Source organism: Bradysia coprophila (genome assembly GCF_014529535.1).
Source record: "Bradysia coprophila strain Holo2 chromosome IV unlocalized genomic scaffold, BU_Bcop_v1 contig_144, whole genome shotgun sequence".
Taxonomy (NCBI): Eukaryota; Metazoa; Arthropoda; class Insecta; order Diptera; family Sciaridae; genus Bradysia; species Bradysia coprophila.
The window spans coordinates 2,742,004-2,766,962 of NW_023503373.1; the positions used below are offsets into that span (position 1 = coordinate 2,742,004).

General features: G+C 35.8%; 6 protein-coding genes across 9 annotated transcripts; 3 read left to right on the forward strand and 3 right to left on the reverse strand.

Annotated features, from left to right (window-relative positions):
* Positions 1-5,166: 5,166 nt before the first annotated feature.
* On the reverse strand, positions 5,167-7,020 carry LOC119071262 (ATPase ASNA1 homolog). The gene is made up of 7 exons (XM_037176116.1): positions 6,789-7,020; positions 6,600-6,717; positions 6,312-6,531; positions 6,155-6,201; positions 5,911-6,084; positions 5,670-5,846; positions 5,167-5,610 (listed from the first exon to the last, which is right to left on the reverse strand). Exons 1-7 carry the CDS (start codon positions 6,908-6,910, stop codon positions 5,464-5,466), a joined length of 1,005 nt encoding a protein of 334 aa, XP_037032011.1. The 5' UTR covers positions 6,911-7,020; the 3' UTR covers positions 5,167-5,463.
* Positions 7,021-7,241: 221 nt separating this feature from the next.
* LOC119071300 (protein Gemin2) lies at positions 7,242-8,195 on the forward strand. Its single transcript, XM_037176178.1, has 2 exons — positions 7,242-7,562; positions 7,626-8,195. The coding sequence occupies exons 1-2, from the start codon at positions 7,368-7,370 to the stop codon at positions 8,157-8,159; spliced, it is 729 nt and encodes a 242-aa protein (XP_037032073.1). The 5' UTR covers positions 7,242-7,367; the 3' UTR covers positions 8,160-8,195.
* On the reverse strand, positions 8,183-11,274 carry LOC119071159 (calpain-7-like). Its single transcript, XM_037175914.1, has 9 exons — positions 10,890-11,274; positions 10,660-10,829; positions 10,445-10,590; positions 10,064-10,370; positions 9,771-9,998; positions 9,352-9,596; positions 9,078-9,283; positions 8,918-9,005; positions 8,183-8,855 (listed from the first exon to the last, which is right to left on the reverse strand). Exons 1-9 carry the CDS (start codon positions 11,140-11,142, stop codon positions 8,360-8,362), a joined length of 2,139 nt encoding a protein of 712 aa, XP_037031809.1. The 5' UTR covers positions 11,143-11,274; the 3' UTR covers positions 8,183-8,359.
* A 505-nt stretch (positions 11,275-11,779) lies between these two features.
* LOC119071270 (peptidyl-prolyl cis-trans isomerase E) lies at positions 11,780-13,193 on the forward strand. Its single transcript, XM_037176135.1, has 5 exons — positions 11,780-12,099; positions 12,169-12,485; positions 12,545-12,650; positions 12,712-12,884; positions 12,954-13,193. Exons 1-5 carry the CDS (start codon positions 11,902-11,904, stop codon positions 13,096-13,098), a joined length of 939 nt encoding a protein of 312 aa, XP_037032030.1. The 5' UTR covers positions 11,780-11,901; the 3' UTR covers positions 13,099-13,193.
* A 1,355-nt stretch (positions 13,194-14,548) lies between these two features.
* LOC119071216 (SET and MYND domain-containing protein DDB_G0273589-like) lies at positions 14,549-16,622 on the forward strand. 4 transcript variants are annotated; one of them, XM_037176028.1, is made up of 5 exons: positions 14,564-14,843; positions 14,887-15,507; positions 15,571-16,010; positions 16,080-16,150; positions 16,293-16,622. In XM_037176028.1, exons 2-5 carry the CDS (start codon positions 14,913-14,915, stop codon positions 16,591-16,593), a joined length of 1,407 nt encoding a protein of 468 aa, XP_037031923.1. In that variant the 5' UTR covers positions 14,564-14,843; positions 14,887-14,912; the 3' UTR covers positions 16,594-16,622. The 4 variants fall into 4 exon arrangements, with proteins under 4 accessions (XP_037031922.1, XP_037031923.1, XP_037031920.1 ...); XM_037176027.1 differs by having other exon boundaries at positions 14,549-14,775; positions 15,571-16,150; XM_037176025.1 differs by having other exon boundaries at positions 15,571-16,150.
* Positions 16,623-18,874: 2,252 nt separating this feature from the next.
* On the reverse strand, positions 18,875-20,244 carry LOC119071416 (odorant receptor 2a-like). Its single transcript, XM_037176293.1, has 4 exons — positions 19,496-20,244; positions 19,325-19,424; positions 19,000-19,266; positions 18,875-18,925 (listed from the first exon to the last, which is right to left on the reverse strand). The coding sequence occupies exons 1-4, from the start codon at positions 20,242-20,244 to the stop codon at positions 18,875-18,877; spliced, it is 1,167 nt and encodes a 388-aa protein (XP_037032188.1).
* Between the last annotated feature and the right edge of the window lie 4,715 nt (positions 20,245-24,959).

A 24,959-nucleotide genomic window follows, 5' to 3' on the forward strand; every position in this document is an offset into this window, starting at 1 on the left:
TGAAAGTTTCAAATGTAAAAAGTGTAAAATAATGGAAAAATTCAAATGTGAAGAATAAAGGATTAAGCTAAATTGAATTACCTCTGGCAAACAGGGCTTATTAATGGGAACTTTACTACTGAAATTCTGAAAAATTCAGGAATTTCTTTAAGAATTTTTCAGGAAAAAAAATCTAAAAAAAGCCCTGTTGGCAACACAACTATTTCCCCCAAAATATCATGGAAATGACATCCACAATTATTTTTCTGTAAGCCGGCACAAAATAAAATCGGAAAAAATACATTTTTTGGTGATATAAGCCCTTTGAACTGCTGCAGCATCTGCAATGTAAATGTATTCTCAAATTTCTAATTAAATTTGCTTCAAACGCCCACTGTAAAAAATGTACCCATATTTCTCTCCCCTTTTATACCGTTTTATTCCTCTATAAAGTTTCCGGAAGTTTGATTCAATTTTGTATTTAAAAACCACTCGAAATACTTACCCCCTTTAGACTTTTTTTACGACACAAAACAAATAATCTATTTGGTTACATCTGTTGTTCAATCCATCAAAGTACTGATTTCGAATGGTGCTAGAAATTTTGTGTTAACAAAGTGATCAAAACGGATATTCACAATGTATATTAATCTATCCACCAATCGACTTCAGTTCTCCGCATGGATTTTACTTTTTATTTCGGAAAAATACAATTTGTTTAATTAATTTTTACTTTTATTGTTAGGTAGAAATGTTAAATTTTTTTTACAATTATTCAAATATAAAATTATTATTAAATGCAAAACCGAATAAATAATTAATTAAAAATACAACAAACGACAATTTCTGTTTTCTTTTTTTCATGGTTCAGTTCGTCGCGAATGATTATGCCATATCCTACAAACATGTTAAGCCTAATCCGACGACTATATACACAACAATTTTGAAAAGGGTCGTTTTTATTATGACATGTACCCGCATAATTTCGTGTATATATTTTCTTCGTCACAAAGAATAAGCAAATTGTGAAATGCTTTTGAGGTGCCGAGTGGAAAAATTCATCTCACAATGATAAATCCAACAAACGAAAAGTTAATTAACATTTGAAAAGATGGAAGTTGGAAAGAGGACCACTTGCTTAATTCAATTTATTTTGACTGTCTAATATCGATGCATACATATGCTTTGAAAAAATCAGTGATTCGGGTGACAATAACTGTAAGCTAGTGGTATATATTTCTGAAGAAATTCAGCGAAAGAAAATTCTTTGCATTATCAAATGCACATTAAAGTACGCTATATATGAATCAGATCTAGTCCTTTTATCGTTTCAAGAATCGTCTATGGCTTGATATAAAATCTTTTACTTCATTTTGCTAAAATTTCACAATAACCGGAAATTTGTCGGCATTTGATATAAACTGACTAGCCGTTTCTTACTAAAGCAAGGTGATAAGGCTGAAAATTTATAAATTATTTTTAAGCACCATTGAGACACAAATCAAAACCCCGAACCAAATATTTTTTTGTTTGGAATTAGATAACTGATTTTATAAGCAATATCACCACCGTGCTGCACAATTCAACGATCACACGAAAACTAATTGCAAAATGAATATCACCTCGTTTAGCTAGGCCCATCGCCGTCCACTGATCTAAGGAAAAGCAAACGGTTGAGCTTAAATGAAAGAAACAGGTTCCATTTGACAAAGTTTGTACAAAAGACAATCGACACCACCTCATGCATTTTGAAAGATGTAATTATATATGGTAGGCCTGTATTATGTAGGTTTGGTAGGTAATATTTGCTGAAACTTAAGTTGCAGTCATGTTTATATGGAAGTGATGTATGGACTGGACATATATATTCTATGTGTATATGTGTCTGTTTTGTTAGGAAATTTTTCAAGCAGAACTTTCGGTTTTGTTTCTCTGGCTGCATCGGATCGTAAAACGAATTGCTGGAATAAATCTGAAGGAGAATTTATGTAACAAATGTACTTTTCGAACACTTGAACTTTGCAATTTCCATTCATCTAAAGATTTTGATAGATTCAAATAGTTTAGAATTTAGTAGTTCGAAGCTTAAAAAACATTTCTGAGAGCCTTTCTTTCCAAGTAATTATAATCTATAATTAATCTGTATACGAAATTACCTATGCCAAGTGGAGTGTGATCAAAATCCGATACACAGTCATTTAAGAACGACTCGATTCAAATATTTGAGGACTTCAATAACATTTGCGGTTTTTTTAATCGAAATCAAAAACAGTTCCAATTGTGGTTAACATTTTCAAATGTAAACCATTTTGTTCCAAGGTAAAATGGATTCAGTTTCAGCCTGCTTACTCAGTCGTTAAGTAATTGAAATGCATTTAATTTCAGACTCTATCGCATTCTCAAATATGGTTTTTTTTGTGTTTTACTCTTTCCGTTTAAATTTTCGCATTGTCACCAAAAGATCCTTCACTAAAAGTCTACAACACGTAATCTTGTGAAATTTAATATTGAAATAAAACGGAGATCGAGTTTGAATTTCAGTTCTGGATGATGAAGACACACATAGCAAAATTGTAACTCGATCATTGCCATAATAATATGAATGACCGTCATACGACAGTGCATTATTTTAATTTTGTAGAGAGATTTCGTGAGATTCATTCACTTAAATATGGTCAACAGTTTAGAAATAATTTATTTTTCCATTTTAAATGGAAACAAATGCACCCAGATCGATTAAATGCAGCACTAAAATGATTGATAAAATTTAATTCGAGACCAGATCTTACAGAGATTTCTGAAGAGACTGAAGAACATCCAACTTAGACAATTCAGTAGGAGAAAAAACCAAATTACGCGAGGGATAATCACTTCTTGGACTAAATGGACTTAATCGCATGGGACTAAAATAAGATTAGCTCCCATCAGTCCACTTATTACAATAGGTTTTCGACACATTAAGTCCCATTTAGACCCATTTAATCGATTCACCGCGATTATTATATTACGGCACACTGCTATGACACCATCTGCTATCAACAGCGACATGAAAAATAAGTGATATAATCTGGCTGTTGCGTTCTTTTATAGTGTTATGTTCATTAACTAATAAAGTAAAAGATTTTCTTTCTATATATCGAATATACTTAGATCAAAAGAGGCCACAGATTCTATAGAAATGCTGTTTGTTACCTTTTTTGTTTCAAATCGGCTGGACAAAACATTTCTGAAATTTGTTGTGTCCAATACTCTCTCATACTCTTTCTAGCAACAAACTCATAACATAGCATCTACAACCGGTTCTGTACTATGCCCATTACCGATATTTCATGGCAGAACTTTTTTTAGGAGTTGGAATAGAAGCAATACTGGTTCCCCGAAAAAGTGTCACGGAAAATGTATCAACTTTAAAGTGATTTTCACTGGCCATTTCATAAATGATGAGTCATTCGAAAGCTACCCAAGTAGTTCTGGCTCAGCCGACCGGCCATGATCCATACTCAGTAGCCTCAGTAGCCTGGAAAAGTCATGTGTGTCCAAGTAAGGATCCCCTTTCGGTTTTTATAGATCAATAAAAAATACGTAGCTCTAATTTGGGATACTAGTTCTGATTCTGATATCTATTGCACAGACATTTCAACGCTCAGGCTCCTTGAATATACCATTTTTTCGGATCGACGATTTACGATTGCAATTTACTCTTACGAAAACCTTTTTCTCGTGACATTCAGACTGGAGAGCCGAAAAAATATCGATGACGGCGGCTAGCCGACGAAAAAAAGGTGGCGGCTTGCGGCTGGAACGGCTAAGCCGTTAAAAAATTTGTGGCGGCGGCTTTACATCCAAAAAGTCGGCTGGCGGCGGCTAAATATTTTTTTTTTAAAGAAACAAAATCAAATTTATTAAAAATATAAAAATCAAAAATCGAAAGAGAAAAAAAGAAAAAAAGAAAAAAGTTGAATGACCGCGGTAACTAACAAGTTGCGACGAAAATTGCAAAGTAATTTTGTAACAATTGTAACAGCTAATAAGTTAAAATCATTGCAATAAACGATAACAAGACTTTTGTTAGCTTCGACAAATATGGAAATTGTGTTTCATTTTTCTGCCACCATGATAGTGGTTCCTCCCTCCAACACACCTACTTTGATTTTGTCGAGTTTTCTAACATCACACGATAATTCTTTAATATTTTTTCTGAATATCATCGAATGAAACTAAATCATCAAAGGTTCTTGCATTAAAGTTAGACAATATTCGTTCATATTCACTGGTAAACATTTTTCGGACCTCATTTTCAGTTTTATTAAGTAACATGTTCTATTCTTTGTTACAAAATTACTTTGCAATTTTCGTCGCAACTTGTTAGTTACCGCGGTCATTCAACTTTTTTCTTTTTTTCTCTTTCGATTTTTGATTTTTATATTTTTAATAAATTTGATTTTGTTTCTTTAAAAAATAAATATTTAGCCGCCGCCAGCCGACTTTTTGGATGTAAAGCCGCCGCCACAAATTTTTACACATGCAGCACGAATTAACAATTGACCGAATTCATCGATGAGTATCATAACATGTATCTATTAAACAAAGGACAAATTTTTAGAGTACGGGTAGCTTCCTAAGTGACGCGATCGTAGCAGAAAATAGATAATGTATTTTCGCGATGTATACGCTTCATTTATTTCGTTATGAGAATTTCAATTATTTTTTTCAGTACAATAAGTACCAGTATAATAAAAAATTTTGTTTCATTATTATCAAAACGAAAATACTTCAGCCGCCGAGTCAGCCGAGCAAAGTATTTGGCGGCGGCTGCTTGTTTAGCCGTCAGCCGCCGATTTTCGGTGGCTGAAAATCGGCGGCTCTCCAGTCTGATGACATTTTTGATTTATTGGCCCCTTCCTACCACTAGACACTTCTTACATTTTTGGGCCATTTTTTCGGCTAACATTTGGTCCTCTAACCTGTTTGAAGTCATCAAAGATCAGTTCCTGAAAATAAGTGTCATCTTCATGAACCTCTGTTTGGAATTCAGACGATTTTTCTGGTTCCTGATTTTTTCTTATGAACGGACCTGCTGTTACCTTAACCATCGATATGTTCTCTGATCGAAGATGTTTGAACTATGCAACAATACAGTTCCACAGGTCAGTCGTATAGCTGTCGATGTTTGATGAAATGAAAAGATTTTTTGTTTTGTTTAAGACGGCATTTGTTTGTGATTTTATTTTTAAATCGAAATAAATCATTTTATTAAAATAAGTCAATAAACTCAATTTTAGAAATTTAGTAAGAAAAAAGTAAATTATTGTAAACCGGGTCCAATCCAGTTCCTGCCGAGACAATAATGACATTACAAATTAAAAATTACATGACTGCATCGTAGGAAAAATGATTAAAATTTCTGTAAAATTGCGATTCCCAAACCGATAAAAGATTGTATAAAATAGCAATAATGAAGCGTTGAATGATATTGACACACCCTTATTCGGGAACAAATGGATTGATTAAATATTCAGAAAATGCTGACACTGCTTCGGCGCCTCGAACTTCTTTGTCCTTTAGCGGCAGTTTGACAACATGAAAATCTTCGTACAAGTCACCTATTTGGTCCAGATACTTATTCTGCACCTAAAAAACGGCGATTTGCAATGTTTAGAATACGAAACACTTTTACGGAGATCATTTACCTTAACACGAGCCGCGCACATATTGCATGGCTCTTCATTTTTCGATTTCAGTAGCAGCTGATTGACAATGATATTGTGTGTGTCGATGCCGCATTTGGTCAATTCTTGAACCAAACGCTCAGTTTCGTAAAGTGATAGAAATTCAGCTATGCAAACGCAGACGAAAGTAGTTTGATTCTAATTGAAAACGGAGAAATTTCAGATATGATTCAGCGATTATACAACGACCGGTTTATCTTACAGGATTTTTAAACTGTTCGTTGACTTGTCGAATGATTGTCAGCATATCTTCCAGTTTGGCGGATAAAGTATCGGCATTGAAATCTTGCACCCCGAATAACGATCCTAATTGCGTCAGAAGGGGTGCGATTTTCATTTTTAAACGAAGGAGTCGACCTAATCCTTTTTCGACTACCTGAAATTCGGAGAAAATCGCTTGTCATGCACAATCTCTTAAGGAAATTTTTAGGATTTCAGTTACTCACATGAGGAAACGACAATAACCTCAAGGTGTGTCCAGTAGGAGCAGTATCTAAACGAAAGTGACCATTAAGAAGCGAACATACAGTAAATGAGTCAAGAGTCATTCGGTGACTAAACTCTCCGATTCTCGGACTCCGTGAAAACCGTGAAAATACTAACCAAACACAACTGTGGAAAAATTCATTGCCTTAACTAATTTCATCACTTCAGCGTAGCTCATAGCTTCATCAATTCCAGGCAGTGCGTTCATTATATCATGCATGACGCCTTTGCTCAGTTTCAGGGCTTCGTCTTCGCCCTCAAAGTATTCGTCAGGAAGCTCATTGAGGCCAGCGTTCGGATCGATTTCCATTGCAAAAAGGTTGTCGAATCCTTTAACCTTCAACAGAATCACAGTGGATTTAGTGGCTAGTCATCGGTTTATGCACAAAATCAATCGAATTTTACCTTGGTCGGAACCTTCGTAAATTTTTGATCGAATGCATCGGAAATGTTGTGCGCTGGATCGGTTGAGATAATCAACACAGATTCACGTACTTTGGCTAGTTGTACGGCCAAACTGCAACTAAATTACCGGAACGACAAGCAATTCTACATCAGAAATTTGCTGCTACCCAGAAATCAGGTTATGTTTACCTGCAAGTTGTTTTCCCTACACCACCCTTTCCTCCGACAAATACCCATTTCAATGTCGTTTGATCGATAATATTTTTCAAGCTCGGTTCCAGGGTCTCGAAAGAATCATACTCCGCTTCCATGATGGAATGAACAATTTAAATTTTTAATTTTCTTTAGTTCTGATTGTTTTACACGATTAAAATGGAATTAAATAAAGTGACGTGTGTTGTGGTTCGACTTAAAACACTGACAGCTCAGTGCTGTCCGCACCCAAGCAAGAAGATTCATTGTGACCGTCTCACATTTATGAGATGTCGTGACATCGTGGTCGAGATATTTACAGTCTGTAGAAGTCGACTGTAATACTAACAGCTACTTTAACTTTGACAGAAAAGAGTCAACTTCATTTTCTCGACTTGAAAAATCACTGACAGATTTGTTGGAATTGTTTCAGTCGTTTGAAACGATGAAAATAAACTGGCAACACTGCGAGCTTTCGCATAACAGCTGACATTTTCATATAAACAAAAGAAAAGAAAAAGAAACAAAAATAGTTGTGCACTTGCATCACAACTGAATTATTATCAAACCTCACGAATGGAGTCACTTCAACACAAAGTCTTAGATTTTCCAGAGCCTGACGAATCATTCGATCCGAATTTTATACCAGAGGATGGCACACAATATTTACAAAAAGTTGCACATGAACGCAAGCACTGTCCAGATATTGTCGTCAAACCATTTGTAAATAGCACACCCAGCCAGCCAATAAGTTGGAACACCCTCTTACAGGTATACTGTCTTTGACAAACATTTTCCTGAACTTTTCCATTCAACAGCCGGCTCTGATTTCAGACAGACTTTGTGGACACAGCATCCGTCCAGCTTCGGCCATCAGAAGAATGGAAAAAAGTGCAAATATCCGAATTCCTATCCATCCGACAACGCATATCTTCAATGCGAGAATTATTCCGACTGAATATGCCCGACAATTTACCCAAATTGCCGGAGATCAGCGATCCGAAATCGTGGCTTGAATTCTGCAAAAACAACTCGCCAATACTCCGGATTGTGCTGCAAATCGACCAGAGAATGCTAGAAGTTCTGTTGGACTATCAACTGAAATGGTTGGAAGATTCGACGACAAGTGGCTTAGCTCTGGCCATTGAAGACAGTTGGCTGGGTACATGGATCTATTCGACATTAAGCTGCCTACATCTGCCACTCGAACCGAACACGCACAGTTTGTTACGGCAAGTAGCCAAATGTTGTGTCAATGGCAGAAATCGATTGACTGTTGACGATGTTGTCTTAGCGACTCCGTTCAATTTACTTATTTGCATTATATCCGGCTGTTTCGATCAAAGAGACTTCAAATCAATGGTTTAAAATAAAGTCAGCTCTGGCAGATGTCGAGTAAAATTTCATTATAATTTTCAACTTTAAAAGAAGTTTCACAAAAATAGAAAATATAAAACAACTCTGGGAGTGCGTGGAAACGATTCAACAAAAATATATTACTTCTCTAGACGAAATGTTGTGATTGAAGCAAGCAGGTATACTGATTTCGTATGATTAATTCGATTCGTTTACTGAACCCTGTCAACCACAATGTTTGTGGAGGCTTTAAAATTTAAAATAAACGGACTCTGCTGTTGCGGTAGATACGTGGACGGTGTTAAATAGTAAATACCCGCCGGCAAATGATCCAAATCAAGGACACAAAAACCAGATCTGTACGTGCCGGTGACTTTTGAAACGAATGGTGCTGTAACCTCTGCATCTGCTAGCGATCCGACAGTTAGCTCCAATCCCACCTGGTAGACTTTCGGTCCGCGCAATTCACACACCAAATTGCTGTTTTCTTTCGGGCCCAAGTTGATGCGATACTTCGGATTGTTTTTGTATGATTCCGGATGGTTTTGACAACCGCCACTAGTTTGTTCATTCCATTCGCCTTGAACCTGATGGGTTTGATAGTAAACTCGGGTCAATGGTTTCAGTTCGAAATTGTCGCGGCAGAACGCACGTAGAGTGTAGTAAATTGTGGCTGTCTTCTCATATTGGGAAACGACAAGCGTGTACCTAGATAGTAAAACAAAATATATCAAAAAATGTTGTGACGGTCTACAAGCATCTTGTTATACTTCTTAGCTTGTGCTGGATCCATTCTAATCTTACACAAGTAGTGAGGGCTGTTTATTCTGACACCATCAATGTATGGCTTAGGATCATCTGTGAACAATTAGATGGAGATCGTTAGTGTACTGAACACACACACAATATTCACATCGACGTCAAACTCACAGGGATAGTAGACTCTCTTTCCATTATTTTGATACACAAGCAACGTTATGTACTCCTTGTTTTCGCGGAAATCCTCGATGGACGTAATATGTCTCGTTAAAAGCACCCAAATCGATCCACGACCGGCCCCTACTGATAATTGATATTGTGGATTATCACCAATCGTGTACGCGTCCTTCGTAGGACCGACGCCAGCGCTCCATTTTCTTAATTCAAAGAATCGATTTAATGAACCGAGTCCACAGTTTTTGAACAATATTAAAGACGTTCTTACTGATGGATACAGTAGGTGTATTGAAACAGCGCAGGATTCCAGTTCAAGTAGAAAACGTCAAAGAAATTCAGAATCGAATGATAATCAATCCAAAAAACACCGTTGTCCACTTGAGCAGCAAGTTTTGGATCGTAGCCTAGTAATTCTTGAAGTTTGGTAGTCCAATGTACAGCATCTAATTCCGAATAGTTACCCTTCCAACGAAGATGTGACCAGGGATTTTTCAGTTGTAAAAGTTTCACTCCCTGAAATGGCAATTCAATTGTGTTCATGAACACTTGTTGCGAAGAAAAAGTTCACGGTTTGAACGAGGTTTTAATAGAGGCGGCCGCTCCATAAATTTGACTATTTTCCAGGGAAGTTCTGTGACTAGGCCTTCAATATTAAAATCTCGTTCAACCATATTGAGATGCACTTACATCAATTTCTTTCAAATCCAACACTGCATAGGCATGCGTAGCAACCAGACCCGTTCGATCACCTTCTTCATCAGAAAGTTCACCAGTAGCTACCGTTATCAAACATCGACCTTGAGCTAAGCCATTTTGCAGTCTTTCGAATACATGATCGGCATTGAAGTCTGGTTCTTTCGGTCGAATTGCCACTCGCTCCGGAATCCATCCTGTCAATGCGTGCAAATCAATGTTCTGCGAAAGAGTTGTTTTCTTGTAAAATTTAATTGTTTTAACAACAAGACATCCACACTGCTTACACTGTTCGATCCTGGAAAGTCATAACCTCCCATCACCTTCATGTACGCCTTCTCAAGCAATGATACCCAAAATTCAGATTTGTTGTTGGAATACGAGCACAGAAGCTGATTATACCGTCCAACTGGTAGATAATCGTCTATAACAACTTTGCGCGGTATCCCATTGACATGCAACTTGATGGAATACTTTCCGCTCGAATTGTATATCGGTTCATCTCTTGAATTTCTTGGATAAATAATCGACGTGATCAGCTGCTTTCCGAACCGTTTTTCATAGAGGGCTGCTACAGCAAGTGATGCAACCAAGCTGAAAGAGGAGAAGGTCACATCGTCACCTATTGGACCAACCAACGAACCAACGAGTGATTGTGATTATCTTACCTGCAATCGCTCACAACTGTTTGTTTAATGCTGTAGAAATCTACACATCTTCCAGACACCAGCTTCGGTTCTTCACAAATTTCACTTATTCTCCTCCACTCGATGAAATCTCGTTTTTGCTTCGGTGCTAGCTCCAAATACCCATCCTATGAATACACAACAATCTTCAAATCTTGAATGTCACCGCACATTATAGCGAAATCATCACACGTTACCTTATCCGTAAATGGAATGGAAAACACAAATTTGTCCTTCAAGTCGACGCTCATAAACGGAACGAAAATGTTTGAGTTGATATGCGATGTATGTTCCAAGACTTTTTTTTCTTCGTCCGTATACACCTGACTGCCAGCTAATCCAAGTGACGGTTGCGTGTTAGATGATTCTATACAATGGTGATGTCATGTATAAAATGCACTCAAAGTAAACAGCAGTGAACACTCACGTTTTACGGATATCGTCGGTTGAACTGGTACCGAAGGACTAGCTACATTTTCTCTTTTAATACCCTTGAGCTCCTCAGCACGGTCTAGTGCTTGAGTGGCAAACTTATTCAATCTGGCTCGTGTTTCCTTGTCTTGAATTTGTAGAATCATTTCCACCGTCTTCATGTACAGTGAAATAGCAAGGCTTTCATTTTTGGATTCATCGGCATCCAATGCTTGACTTAGAACCGAATGTATTTCGGATTCATTCATTTTACTAATAATTTAAAACACAAATTTCGAGCTAATTTGGAGCTAGTTACTACACAACATGGATAGATTTAAAGAATACTTTGAGAGGAGAAGAATTTCAGTAAAATTGTTTTTGTGATGATTTCATTCTTTTCCAAGTTTGACGTTTCAGTGTCAAGTAAATAAGGGGCCGTTCATAAATTACGTAACGCAAGAGGGGGGAGGGGGGGGTATGAGGCAAGCGTTACGGTTCTAACAAAATTGGGTCAAACTTGACCCTTTTAGCGTTACAGACCCGGGGGGGGGGTCTGAAAAATGTTGATTTTTGCGTTACGTAATTTATGAACGGCCCCTAACAATGAAGTTGGGCAACAGCTGATCACTTTTCAGGGCTGTAATTTGCAATATTAGTCGGCCTTGTTGAGTCTACTTTTTAGGAACCATATTAATTCTTAGGAGAGTGCAACCATCCTGTAAGGTGACGCCTGTTTTTTTTTTTGTACAATATTACGTCACACTCCAGTGAGTTAAACCTTTCGACGTATCTACTTTTTAAACAAAATTATTAATGAACGTGCTCTCAGATAAGTTTTCAATCGTTCCAATTTGCATGTGTGTGCGCACTGTGGATGTGATTCATGAATGTGTGTTTGACTACTGACACTGACAAACGTCAAACGTTTTACACACGATTTGTTTACCATTTCTGTTCAGCGTGTACAAAGATTTCAGATCAGTCTCATAAAAGTTAACATTTGTACGCATTTGGTTCGCAACAAAATGTCAGACAAACGCACTATTTACGTTGGAGGCCTAGCTGATGAAGTTACAGAAAAATTGATCAACGATGCGTTCATTCCGTTCGGCGATATCTCTGATATCCAGATGCCGGTTGATTATGAGTCCCAGAAACACAGAGGATTTGCATTTATCGAATACGAAACCGCTGAAGATGCTGCGGCAGCTATCGATAACATGGTAAGTTAATCATTTTTTGTCGATCTATTCAATTGATTGATTGATCCCATTAAACGCACTTCATATCAGAACGACGCCGAGCTGATGGGTCGCACTGTTCGTGTTAATATTGCTAAGCCTCAACGAATCAAAGAAGGAAGCATACGCCCAGTATGGGCTGAAGATGATTGGTTGCAGAAGCATTCCGGTGCAACGTTAGGAAAAGAAAGTGAAAAGACAGAGAATGGTCACGATAACGGCGACGAAACAAAAGCCAGCGACGAAAAGGATGAAAATGGTGAACCCGTCGAACCGGCAAAAGAAGTGCAAAAAACTCGTAATCCTCAAGTGTACTTCGATATTCGGATCGGCAGCAGTGACGTTGGACGCATTGTGATGCTACTTCGGTAAGACAAATGAAATATTTCGGTTGATTTCATCGACTGAACATAGAAATAATTTGCAGAGCGGATGTGGTTCCAAAAACAGCGGAAAACTTCAGAAGTTTGTGCACACATGAACAAGGATTCGGCTATAAAGGCAGTACATTCCATCGTGTTATTCCCGAATTCGTAAGATTATCTTTCTAATGTTGTCACGAAAGAGGTCTCATTTTTTCCATTGCGCCATCAGATGTGCCAAGGTGGCGATTTTACAAATAACAATGGCACCGGCGGAAAATCAATTTACGGGAAAAAATTTGCCGACGAAAACTTCATACTGAAACACAACAACTTCGGTACGCTATCAATGGCTAATTCCGGCCCAAATTCCAATGGATCACAGTTCTTCATCACCACTGCCAAGTGAGTTTGGATTGAAAGTCCTATTTGAACTGGACTAATTTTCTCCAATTCTCTAATGTCTTCTTCCAGAACGGATTGGTTGGATGCAAAGCACGTCGTATTCGGACATGTTATAAGTGGTGCTGATGTAGTGCGAAAAATGGAGAAATGCGGCACAAAGAGCGGGGCACCGACACAAAAAGTGACAATTTATTCCTGTGGCGAATTAAAGTAATTTGAGTTTTATCGACAAAAGAATAGTTTGTTTTCAGTGAAATTTTGTTGGTTTTGATTTCGAAATATAATTTTTGAACAAAAAAAACCTGTGAAGAACAAAGCAGATGCTGTGAGGTTAGCCCCATACAAAATCGTATATCTACTGCGCACGTAACCCTATTGGCTCTTAAGCGAAACTTGAAATTGTTACAAAAAGAATACATCTGTACGACGTACCTTTCAAATAAAACAAAAATTCCCTAAAAAGGTCCCTACTAACTCACGATCCATTGACCCTAATTTATAAAACCTTTTTTTCCTGGATTCGCATCATGTAAATCAATCATTTACCGTTACATTTACTTACACTTCGCTAGACATATCACAAAACCACTAATATTTACCAAAGTTACACTCTTCACAGATCACAGACAGACTGATCCGCAGATTCGTCATCTACAAATCATTTGCTCTATTGTTTGCTTCGCATTCCATGCATTCCAAACAGCATATTAGTCCCAATAGTCCCAGAACTTAATATGAATCTAGAAATGCTGGTTTGACACACCAGAGATCATTGACCATTCCTAAAATTCAACAAGAATCGATAAACGATAGATGACAATACTAGTATTGAAAAGATAGATTTTGTACACTAGAAGATACTTTACACCTATGTTTTACCAGATTCTAAAGCTTTTTTCACAGGCAGCAAACATATCACCCACCAGGTTCAATATCGGATCTATTACTTCATTTGATCAAAGTATTTTCACGAAATGGATTTCAAATCTTTTACTTCATTTTTTTGAACATGTGTTTTGTTATACGTTAATACCGTAGTTTGCCGTTTATTTCTGAATTTTCTTTTCGACCGCAGATGACAGGTGAGTGTGTTTCAGATAGGCTTCTGTGGAGTGGATTCGAAACACAAAAGGGTTTTTATTCCGTCTTTGTTTTTTGATTGAAATGAATTTTCTCTTTGTGGTGCTAGGTTTTGTGTGTACATTTTCATAGTAGCTTCTCACTAAATTTCGAAATTTACATCGAAAGGTGGCAAAACTTTTATTGTAAATTTTCAAATTACTGGTTCAATCAGAAAATTTACTGCTGTCACGTGTAACGGACCAGTGGAAACGACTGAAGATGGTTAGACCACGCTAACCTCTGACCGTAACTGTATCCGGAGGTCGAAACATCATTTTATCTCCACTTTCGCTTCACATGGGAAAGTTAAGAGTAATTATGCTTTGTTTGTTTTGGTGTATTCATTTGAACTTAGTTTTTTCTGCGTATTAGATAACACCACCCCTGGAATTAGTACGTTTTCCAGGTAAAATAAAGTTTTGTACCTTCGGAATATTGAACATTTCTTTTTAAAATGCATCGCGCCAGTTATTTAATTCTTTAATATTGATGAGGCGAATGACAAAAGACGTATGTCTTCTCATACATCGATACGTGTGTTTACTATCATCTTATGATTGTGTTTTGCAAGACGTTTCGCACTGTACTTTTGGACCAAATATTAGCGGCTTTTTACCGTCGTTTATTTTCAAAAATCGGAGGAATTAAATCTATCGAATTGAATGTTCTATTTTCGATCGCTGGAAACTAAATATCTAACGTAAAATTTAGGCGAAAAATCTACTAAAGTTCGTTAATTTTTGGAAGAATTTAACTGTTGCGTTATATGGTATGTGATGTGGTATATTCGTTTTATATTGAACTCACCATTACAATTGTACGTTTTTGATTGTCGAAGTAAATATTTTCGCTATCAAATTATTCAAAAAATTCATTTCAGGGCATTAAAGTCGGCTATTTTTAAATATGAATGCACTGAAGCAACTATTGAAAAAATCGTCAAAATCTGAGTCATTCTCTAAAATATTTCATGCAGAAGCCAATCAGTATTTCGAACAGAAAAAATATTTTGATGCTTTGCACTCGTACAACAAGAGCTTGTGCCATGCAAAACCAAATTCAGTGGACCTGGTAAATGCATACACTGGTCGTTCGGCCGTCTACTTTGAAATGAAGCGTTATGCCGATAGTCTCGAAAATATCAGACTCGCTCGTATTCAAACGGTGTTCGTAGAGAACGCTAATCTTGATGAGCGCGAGTCTTGTTGTAACGAATATTTAAAGGGCGAAAACTTCAACAACGCTGGAGAGAAATTATCGTTGTCCTATGCTGCACACTCACGAGTTCCGTTTCTAGCCAATTGTCTAGAACTGAATGAGGATGTCAAATTCGGACGTTACATTAAAACGAATCGAGATCTTAGGCCAGGCGATGTAGTTGCAATCGAAGAGCCACTCTTAAAGTTTATTGGTGTTAAGGCGAGGCATATTCACAGATATCAGCGATGCTACAACTGTTTCAAGTCAAACCATTTAAATTTACTACCCGGTCCTCATTCAGGTAACTAAACTCGATACGGTCGTATCTCAATTGAAAATATTGAATGTTTTCTTATCCGAACAGTGATGTCGTGTTCACAGGCTTGTCACGATTTATCTGCGGAAAAGAATTTGGATTTTGACGAACTGATTGAAACTGAGCTCGATTGGAAGGTTGTAAAAATGATTCGAATCAAGGATAACTCACTAGAAGTCACGGGTGGTTTAGACAAACTTCAGGAACTGTATTACGGCGGAACGAAAACTTTATTCGACTTTGATCTAAGTCATTTGCACGAAGGCGAATTACAAAATGCTCTGTTGAAATGCTCAATTTCACTGATTGGAGGAACAAACGGCAAGACAGATTCTAAATTAGATGTGTTCAAATTGATGATTGGTGCGTATGATGAAAGGTACAGAGACTTTTTGGTCCAATATGTTGGTTATATGATGAACGTCTGCCGTAAGACACAATTTTCCTTAAATATGTTCGACGAACAACTCGGGCAATTCGAAAAAATTGGTAATTGTTTGCTACCATTTGGTGGACTGCTAAACCATTCGTGTGATCCGAACGTTTTCTGGGTTTCCGCACATGAAAAGTTTGTCTTCATCGTCGCAAAACCGATCAGAGCCGGTGAACAATTATTTATCTGTTACAGGTAAAATGACAATTTTTACAATGACTTTACCCTTTTACAAAACAGCAGGACGAATCGTGGTGCATTCAAAAATCAATCTGTTACTTCATTTGTTTGTCGTTATTTCGATATCAAGTGACTAAGTCATTTTTGTTTACTTCAGAAAAACTTTCTTGGAAGAGCCATTAGCTAGCCGACAGAAAGCACTGTTGGAGCAATATGGATTTAAGTGTGATTGTCCGGCATGTAAACTCAATTATCAACCAAAAATTAATGCATCTATGGTCAATGGTCTACAAATGGAATACATCCGTGACCATAAAGCTCACTCAATTCGTGCCGAGGTGATGAAGAATTGGAATGAACTTGAATCTTGCTTCGATAAGCATACACCTCATGAAACAGCAGAGATTATTGTAAAAAATAAGTTTCTTCTTGAATTCATGAATTCAAAATTTATGTGATGTGATTGGCCTCGTTATTAAACTTTTTTAACCGACTTGATCTTTCTTTCTAAGTCAGTCGACAGCAAAGTCTTAGTTGTTGTTCGAGTCAAATGATAGAAATCCAAAAAAACATACTGTGCCGCAATGGTTCTCCGTGCACGAACTTTACCATCGAATATGCCCAATTTTATTTTAAATTGTGTCTGCACCCTCCAGATCGCAAATCTTTTACTTCATTTCTTTGAACATGATTTTTTTGTAGATCATAAACTGAACTCATGATAAGGTTTTATTTTTCGTGGGTTCCGTTTGTTTATTTCGTTCTATACGTTCCACTGGCATTCCATCACATAGGAGTAGCGATTGTCTTTACGTCTCTCCAATTCTACACGCACGCATATGAGTGATGCGACTCTTTTTACGCTTCTTTTGTGACAACATATGGAATGATGTAGGCCGAACAAAGATACCAAACTCACGAAAAGTAAAACCTTATGATGAGTTCAGTTTAGGGTATCGTTTATTTCTGAAGCTTTAACGATAACAAATTATGTGAGCCGTTAGTACCAGGTAAAAGGAAAATCGAATAAAAGCCGTGTGATATCTGCAAAATAATTCAAATTTTAGCGAGGTACCTTACAAGTGATTCAAAAGTTCTAGGTGAGATCAGTTTATAATAATTCTTCAAAATTTTTATAAAATAATTTCGTTTTTGATAATTTTTTTTTGATTTACTCCATCAATTTGTAGATACGACATATAAAACAACACTAGCTGGAGCATCGTTTGATTTTGTCTTTGTCGAGACTGACAATTTTTGAAGGGCTTACTTAACTGCTAAGTGTTGTGTTGCTTACCTATTTCTTTTTTCCGATGAGTTCAAGATAAACCAATTTCCAGATATTATTTAAAATCATATCAATTCCACATGGGCGCCGACTTGTGTTTTGGTTGTTGGGTGCGAGATCTATGTACAGTGATTTTCACGATAGCGAATCTAGCAACTTAATTTAATATCAAGAGAAAGTGCAAGACCTGGTTCTCAGTGATTTCCTTTAAGAAATTGCCTGTCTAAACCGAACCAAAAACTCTAGTTTTCCAGCAGAACGTCATAAAATAAGGCTACATTCGTCCAAATAGATAGGGTTCGCCAAAAAACTAAAATGAAGTGATCGTATTGCAATCAAGATTGAGTCAATAATGTCTAAGTCGTACTTGTAGAACATACTTCTTCATGAAAATATTACGGAATAACAACATTCACTTACTTTTGTTCAAGCCTTCTTTTGACAATCTAGCTTCATTTTATATAATATTTTGGTGGAAAATTTGAGTTGAAATTTCCGGTTTTTCATCTCTATTCTGGACATGTATATCGACATTAGAGAAAAATTGCTCGTGTGCATGTTTTCCATTTTTTATGCAACTGTCGTCTAATGGTCGGAGTGGTTCAGGTAAAGTAAAACTTGAATCGGAATCTCATTTACCTGATCTTAACAGGGTGGCTTCCGGCTAAAGAAAATGAAACTGACCTGAAAAAATCAGGTTGGCTCGAAAGTAGTTTCAGGTTGACTTCCATTTTGACAACAAGTCAAAAAGTTAACATTTCAGGTTTCAGCTTATACTTACAAGTCGGACTCGTACCCAATCCAGGTCGCCCTCGCCCTGACCAAAAGTCCTGACATACTATTTCTTTTTCATGCTTGCTATGGGAACCGAAAGTAAAAATGTCAATTTTGAGGGGCGAAAGTAAACATTTTTCTACTTTCGGTTCCCATAGCAAGCATGAAAAACTCAATACGTCACATGGAAAAGTACTTTCGGACCTTTGTCCTTGTGACGTAAATGACTATTTCTACAAAAGTATTCTTCATAGCCTTTGTCATATTCCTCGTATGATTTTATTTTTAAACATATCGTCTGTAATATAGATGACTATTTCTGCACGTTTCTTCTCGGTTCTACATTAGGAAAGTGCTGAAGTGGAACACCAAGCTAAGACAAAACTAATACAAAAACTACAATTCCAGACAACTCACACAGAAACGTTATTATTATTGCTTGTGAAGGTCCGAAAAATGTCTGAAGGTTTTTTTTGTTTCAATTCAGAAACAGTGGCAATAATGTTAGTTTATTTAATTAAGAAAAATATCAAATATCTGTTGGGTGCTACGCACCCAACGAATCTTGGTGTCGGGTGCTTGAGCACCCAACGCCACCTAGAAGTCGGCGCCCCTGCAATTCCATCAATGTGCAGTGTTGAGTTGAGTAACATTTGATTTTATTAGTGATATTACGACTAAAATGCTCCTTTAAGAAGTGTGTATAAACGATAGGCTAACGTGATGATCTAAAACAAAAAGACAAAACACAGAGAGTTTGGTATATTATTAAACGCAGATTTGCATAGAAACAGGTACATACATCTGAAAAAAGAGCCAAATTCAACGAGAGCAACTTTCCGGCTGTGATGGAAGAATATCGCTTTACTCGCTCCATAGCAATAATAAGGTCCTTGCGAATTGATGCTGGTAAAACGTACCAATTGCACGAATAGATTGCGTTCGACACTAGATTGCTCGTAGTTTCGATACCATCTCCAAAGTAAGTATAAAACAATGTTTGAGTTGTTACCGTCAACATAAATGTAACAATGAAAGTGAATTGGAACAGATTCTCGGACGGAGTTATCTGTAATTGTAAACAATTGTGTGTGAATTAATCGATATTAAATGCTTAATTTCCTCACTATCGTCAGTTGAAAGGTTCCACCGCTTAGAATGACTCCACTAAGAAATATCTGTGAAACAAATTGTATCGAAAAGTACTTTTCAATGTTACGAACCAGTCTATATAAAATGAATTCATAATAAAGTTAAATGAAAAAGACTCTTTCGCTCAGAGATTTATCATTCCACACCTCAATATTTGTTGGTGTTCGTCGATGCACAATTTGATCGACAGACTAGAGAATTCCAATTCCTTCAAGTCATTTCGGTTCCCTTCGTCAATACCACTTCCTATGAGTTGAATATGCGATTGCAATATCTCAAAATGTGCTGCAGTCATGCCCATCAAATAATATGCAAAGCAATCCATACCAATGTGGCTATTGACTAGAATGAATCCGCTGAACGACTGATGTAAGTAGACAATCCAGAAATATAATTTGTTCTCTCTCCAATTTAAAGGATACTCGCTGGATACAGGTAAGTCAATACTTGCTCCCAGGAAAGTTTTTGAGCAGGCTACACCCCATGCAAAATTACTGACGCAATAGAGGAATGAGATAAGTTTCGTTAACGAGCTCAGGCGAGAATGGTAAATTTTGCCATCTGATCGATTATTATTCAATTGTAAGTTTAAGAGTTTGTTGGAAGAGTTCACAATATTCTCTCCGAATGTGTAATAGTTCAGCAATTTCAACAGGTATGCGATTACCATCAGCATTGGATACAACAATTCCATGACCGCTTCCACGTTATTGATATTGTTAACTAACTTCACCAACATTGTTAGGGCCATTAGAAAGGACGTTAAAAAATGAAGAACATATGAGTAAACCTTATATGTCCTCTTCAGCGATGTATTTGGCCATAGACCGAATATGAACAGTAGAGTTGTCAGACGTAGACCTAATTTCGTTTGATTGGTAGGAATAGGTCTCATTCTTGATAGTCGAGTAGCTCTGGTGTCAATAACTAAACTTAAACTGAAAATGAATTCTAGTTTTTAGTCTAAAGGTAATTATTATTCAGACCAATATCAGATGTCCAATTTCCCAATATTACTTGGAGACGAAAATAATTTACTAATTCGTTTGTTTAAACTTAAACTTTTGACATGAAACTTTCAAACAGGCCAGAGAATATTAGGGTCTACAGATGTAAGAAAAATTCTCAAAACAAAGTAGCATATGAATGTTCCTAAGCGATATTTAACTCTGTTTCTCCCTTTGATCTACATTAGCTTAATATCGTTACTTTTTCTTTTTTTAACGTTCATTTTCTTTAATAAAACACCACTAGACACAGTTTAAAACAGTCAAAGCCTATACTGTAAGATAAAACCTAATCCTTACTTCAATTGCCAGTTTCATGAAGATTTGAAAACATTCGAAAGTGGTCACCCTAAACGGGTGCATAATTATTTGAACAAAAAAAACTCTCTTTTTCGTATAATTATAATCAAACAACAACAAAGGAACGCAATTATCACATATTTTATTGGAGGATGTTCATGATAAAAAATTCAAACGAAAATTATAGCCCTTTTCTCGTAAAAGATTTGTTTTCCGTTTATTCCGACTGTTTTTATTTGTTTATTGATAAGCAGATTCACAATTTCCCCATATTTTTCGGCTATAATTAAATTCTAATTAAATTAGGTAACTCAAATCTTACCTAATCGATGCCAGAAACGGACCTATCAGCTATTTATTAAGACACGGTTTATGATGGATTTTTTTGATGTGCACTAAATCGTGAGGGTGATTTTTGTGTATACCCATTTTACGAGACATTAATAGCTCCAATGTATTCTTTTAAAAAATAAACAAAATCTATTTTCCATTTTCCAGATTTTTTTTGGATATGGCTACAATCAGAATCAGAACCTTTCTTGAACCTGTTACAGTCGGCTTTCATCTGCTATCGACAACAACAGCGATAATAAATGACAAGCTCCGAAAAATGAGGTCTTACATAGCAAAAATCGTGTTCAAAACAAATGAAGTAAAAGATTTCTGAAATCAATCTTTGAAAATCTTCGATCAAATGGTAATGGATCAGATCGAAAATGTGAACTTTTTAACGGAAATTTCTCAGGTAGAGGGGAAAATACATGGTCGGGTGTTTGACACTTGCTGAGATGTGACACGAAAGTGACAGATAAAAGCTCTTTTTATTATGTTTTTTTTCGGCTCTGGGTGTTATATATTTCGTGAATTCTGTTTTATTATCAAAAAACAAGCTAACAAAAGTTATAGCTAGAACATCTCTAAACAGTTAACTAACAGTTATCTTGTTTTTGTAGAATATTGTACATTCGATACATTAGTTCTCCATACATTTTGACATTTGTAAAATTCTTCCTTTTGCAAATTGCGAATCGTACCCTTATCCATTCAGATTAACAGTATTTCCTCAAATATTAGCAAAATTTCATACCTAAATATCATTGTGAATCGGAAAAATAACCATATCGTGTAGTTCATGTACATGTACTCTAGGGCTAAAGTGACATGGCTGACCAATTATTTTTTGTTTCGGATTTCGTTAAGTTTCGCATGGACGATTGACAATTTAGAATGTTTCCCCTGTTTGTCGAAATGCGTCACAAAACACGCTCGTTCTAGTTTCGCTCGAACTCTCGCTTAGAAAATAACGTTTTCGCGATTAGTATAATAGCATCGCGCTGTGGGTGAGTCCTAATGTTACAAATAGTCCGTTGCGAATTTGTAACGTTAAAAATAACTTCGCATATGTCAGAGTCACGGATGTTTGCAAACTTATGCAATCGACCTTAATAATGGTGAATCTGTTCATGATGAGTCTGAAATACAAAGTAAAATATGAAGTTGCCATAGTTTCTCATAGATACTGCGTTGTGAAAAATGCGCTGAAGTGTTGGAAGATCAACTCTAAGGGGGAACCGATTTGTCGACAAATGGTGCTACTTAAGCACTAATACTTACCCACAATTCTATTTATTTGTCAACTATTTTTTAGCACTTTCGACGTCATCGTCATGTAAAAATCAATGAAAGTAGATAAGTAGGTATGGCCAGTCCATACAAGTCGGAGCACATACGGATTTGCATGGCGCCACCTCAAACGAACTCATTTCTAGTGGAAATTTGCACTAGAAATGAGTTCGTTTGAGGTGGCGCCATGCAAATCCGTATGTGCTCCGGCTAGAACAAATTTGAACGTTTGGCCATACCTATCTATTTACTTTCATTGGTAAAAATGATTACGAATCTTTTTCCATATGTCGGGACATCACACTTCAAGCATGATGCATGAATACTCTAAGTAGAATACTGAAATTGGACACTGTATCATAGTATCACACAAATTTCGCCACTGCAATAAATATTATATGTCCAAATGTTTATTTTGACGAGTTGGTGATTGTGATCCTAAGCCGATGGCGGGTATTATTTTCCAACACGTCAAAATAAACGTTTGGACATATCATTTTTTATGTGTCGATGCAAAGATAAACCCAAGCTCCCTCTCCGAGGTGATGCATAATGTTAGACTTACCATAATAAATACTTACTTATAATAAATATTTCATAAAGATGTTCGGGGCTTTTTTTTCCCGAAATGTCATTAAAATGTGCGTTCATATTCAGTTCTTTCGGGCTGCAACAGGCGAAAAAGTGGACCAAGTAGAAACTCCTGCTATTGTAGCTTAGTGATATACTTTGTTAATAGAGTTTTATTTTCGTCCCTATGGGTCGTAAGTCGACAATCTAAAGTAACGAAGTGTGACCGACCATGTCCTATTGGTTATTGTTTCGATGATTTCGGTCGGCAAAAATCGAGGAGATAATTCATTGACGGAACACTCTTTTTTTAGACGGATCATAGAGAAAAACATCACATTTATCGAAAAAAAAAACGAAGATAAAGATCGCTATGTCAATCAAGGCTACGGCAGCCATCTCAAATAATTTTATATTGACTTTCCCAATGATGATTATATTGAGTTCAAGTACAGGTTGCGCTCTGGATATTCCAGAGTAGGCTGGACCAACTGGAGCCAATCGAGGAAATAAAAGAAAACAAAGTTTGTTATTTTTTAAATAATTTTCTCGATAATTCTTCTTTTAATTGATGTGTAAAAGTAAAATTTGATTTTAAATAAATTAAAAATGTTCTAATTCTATTCATTTATAGATCGCGCTATAATAATTTTCTTGTTTTATTTTTCCTGGTTTTTTATAAATGATTTTTTTTAGAACTTTCCTTACCAAATAATTTTTTAAAATATTTGATAATTAAAAAGTTTTTTGTTTTTTATCTTTTCTTTTTAAATATTTTTTTTTTGTTTCCACTAAACATTAAGTTTTTTTCTCCTATTTTTTTTCTTTCTTTTTGCTTAACTTAATTATTAATTTTCATAAACATTTACTATTTTGTGTAGTTCTTAATTTCTCCTCAGAATTTATTTTTTTAAATAATTTTTTATGTTTCCATTTTCCTTCTTTCTTCTTTGTTTGCTACAAAATATAAAAGATTATTTGTTTGTAATAAATGTAATTATCTGTTCAGCGATTTGTCAGCTTTCATACATTTAAATTTTATGTTTCATTTTGTTTGTTTTCTTCTCCCTTTTCTCCATTAATTTATTTATCTTTATTATTATGAAATTGTATTGTACTCTTCTAAACCTAAATTGACACATTTATGTAAAGATTTTTTTCTAATTTTTTTTTATTCTTTTGTTTTCTTACTTCTTAAAATGTTAAAAACTCTCAGAGAATTTACTTGAAATCAAACACTTGGAAGCATTATTGTTGTCCGTTTTGTTGGGATGAATGGGTCTGTGTCTGTAAAATATTTTCATTATTTTTTCTTGTTACAAATGTTTGTTTTTTTTTAAATGTTAGTCATTTATAGGTGGACGATAGATATTTATTTCTTTGTTTTTTTGTTTAATTAGAATTGAATTATTACTTTCGGTGATGATGTGACAAGATACTTTAAACTATTCTCAACGATATTTTCACTTTATTTTTTAGTTTTGTTACAGTAAACGGTTGTCGAAACTATTACTTTGTTTTTAGTTTTTACGATCGGTTCATTTTTCTTAATTTTTGTTTAATTTTCTTTTATTATTTTCGTTTAACATCCAACACAGTTTTTATTAATTTTATGTTTATCTGAATGACTAAATCGAATAACTCTCTTCTTATTAAACTACAACAGAGTTTGCGTTCTTTTGAATTTCATAATTCCTCCATATTCTCTTTACTAAATTGATTTTTTGTTTGTTGTCTTCATTTTTCAGTGAGAGTGCATTTTCATTTCAATAAACGTTTAAGTTAATTTCTTTTTACAAATGTGAAAGTTTAGTTGTATAAGGCTTGAGGTACTAAAGAATTTGATGTTCACTAAGGGGAGTGTTGACTGATGATTTCTCTTCTTTTTTTTACATAAATTAAAGAACGAGTAGTGGCTTATAATATTGACAAAGATGACTATATGAATACATACCTATTCTTACCACGGCGTAGACTATATTAATCCTACTCATTCACTATCTAAATTGATGCAACTACTCCATACTAAAGAAAGCCTCTGTTCTGTTTTCATTGGAAAATCATCGTCGAAATACGCGGTTTCGATCGAATTCACTATATTACATTGTTC

Bases quoted from the DNA above. Each gene is read 5' to 3' on its own strand.
- LOC119071300 (XM_037176178.1), top strand. From the start codon at position 7,368: ATGGAGTCACTTCAACACAAAGTCTTAGATTTTCCAGAGCCTGACGAA. The intron at 7,563-7,625 runs GTATACTGTCTT...CTCTGATTTCAG, and splicing joins GTTGGAACACCCTCTTACAG to ACAGACTTTGTGGACACAGC.
- LOC119071159 (XM_037175914.1), bottom strand. From the start codon at position 11,142: ATGAATGAATCCGAAATACATTCGGTTCTAAGTCAAGCATTGGATGCC. The intron at 9,597-9,770 runs GTAAGTGCATCT...TTGCCATTTCAG, and splicing joins TGGATTTGAAAGAAATTGAT to GGAGTGAAACTTTTACAACT. The intron at 9,284-9,351 runs GTAAGAACGTCT...CTTTGAATTAAG, and splicing joins TACACCTACTGTATCCATCA to AAAATGGAGCGCTGGCGTCG.
- LOC119071216 (XM_037176027.1), top strand. From the start codon at position 14,913: ATGAATGCACTGAAGCAACTATTGAAAAAATCGTCAAAATCTGAGTCA. The intron at 15,508-15,570 runs GTAACTAAACTC...TTATCCGAACAG, and splicing joins ACTACCCGGTCCTCATTCAG to TGATGTCGTGTTCACAGGCT. The intron at 16,151-16,292 runs GTAAAATGACAA...TGTTTACTTCAG, and splicing joins CAATTATTTATCTGTTACAG to AAAAACTTTCTTGGAAGAGC.
- LOC119071262 (XM_037176116.1), bottom strand. From the start codon at position 6,910: ATGGAAGCGGAGTATGATTCTTTCGAGACCCTGGAACCGAGCTTGAAA. The intron at 6,718-6,788 runs GTAAACATAACC...CCGGTAATTTAG, and splicing joins GTAGGGAAAACAACTTGCAG to TTGCAGTTTGGCCGTACAAC. The intron at 5,611-5,669 runs GTAAATGATCTC...GCCGTTTTTTAG, and splicing joins TGTGCGCGGCTCGTGTTAAG to GTGCAGAATAAGTATCTGGA.
- LOC119071270 (XM_037176135.1), top strand. From the start codon at position 11,902: ATGTCAGACAAACGCACTATTTACGTTGGAGGCCTAGCTGATGAAGTT. The intron at 12,100-12,168 runs GTAAGTTAATCA...ACTTCATATCAG, and splicing joins CGGCAGCTATCGATAACATG to AACGACGCCGAGCTGATGGG. The intron at 12,486-12,544 runs GTAAGACAAATG...AATAATTTGCAG, and splicing joins CGCATTGTGATGCTACTTCG to AGCGGATGTGGTTCCAAAAA.
- LOC119071416 (XM_037176293.1), bottom strand. From the start codon at position 20,244: ATGAGACCTATTCCTACCAATCAAACGAAATTAGGTCTACGTCTGACA. The intron at 19,425-19,495 runs GTGTGGAATGAT...CATTTTATATAG, and splicing joins GAACACCAACAAATATTGAG to ACTGGTTCGTAACATTGAAA. The intron at 19,267-19,324 runs GTGAGGAAATTA...TTACAATTACAG, and splicing joins GAACCTTTCAACTGACGATA to ATAACTCCGTCCGAGAATCT.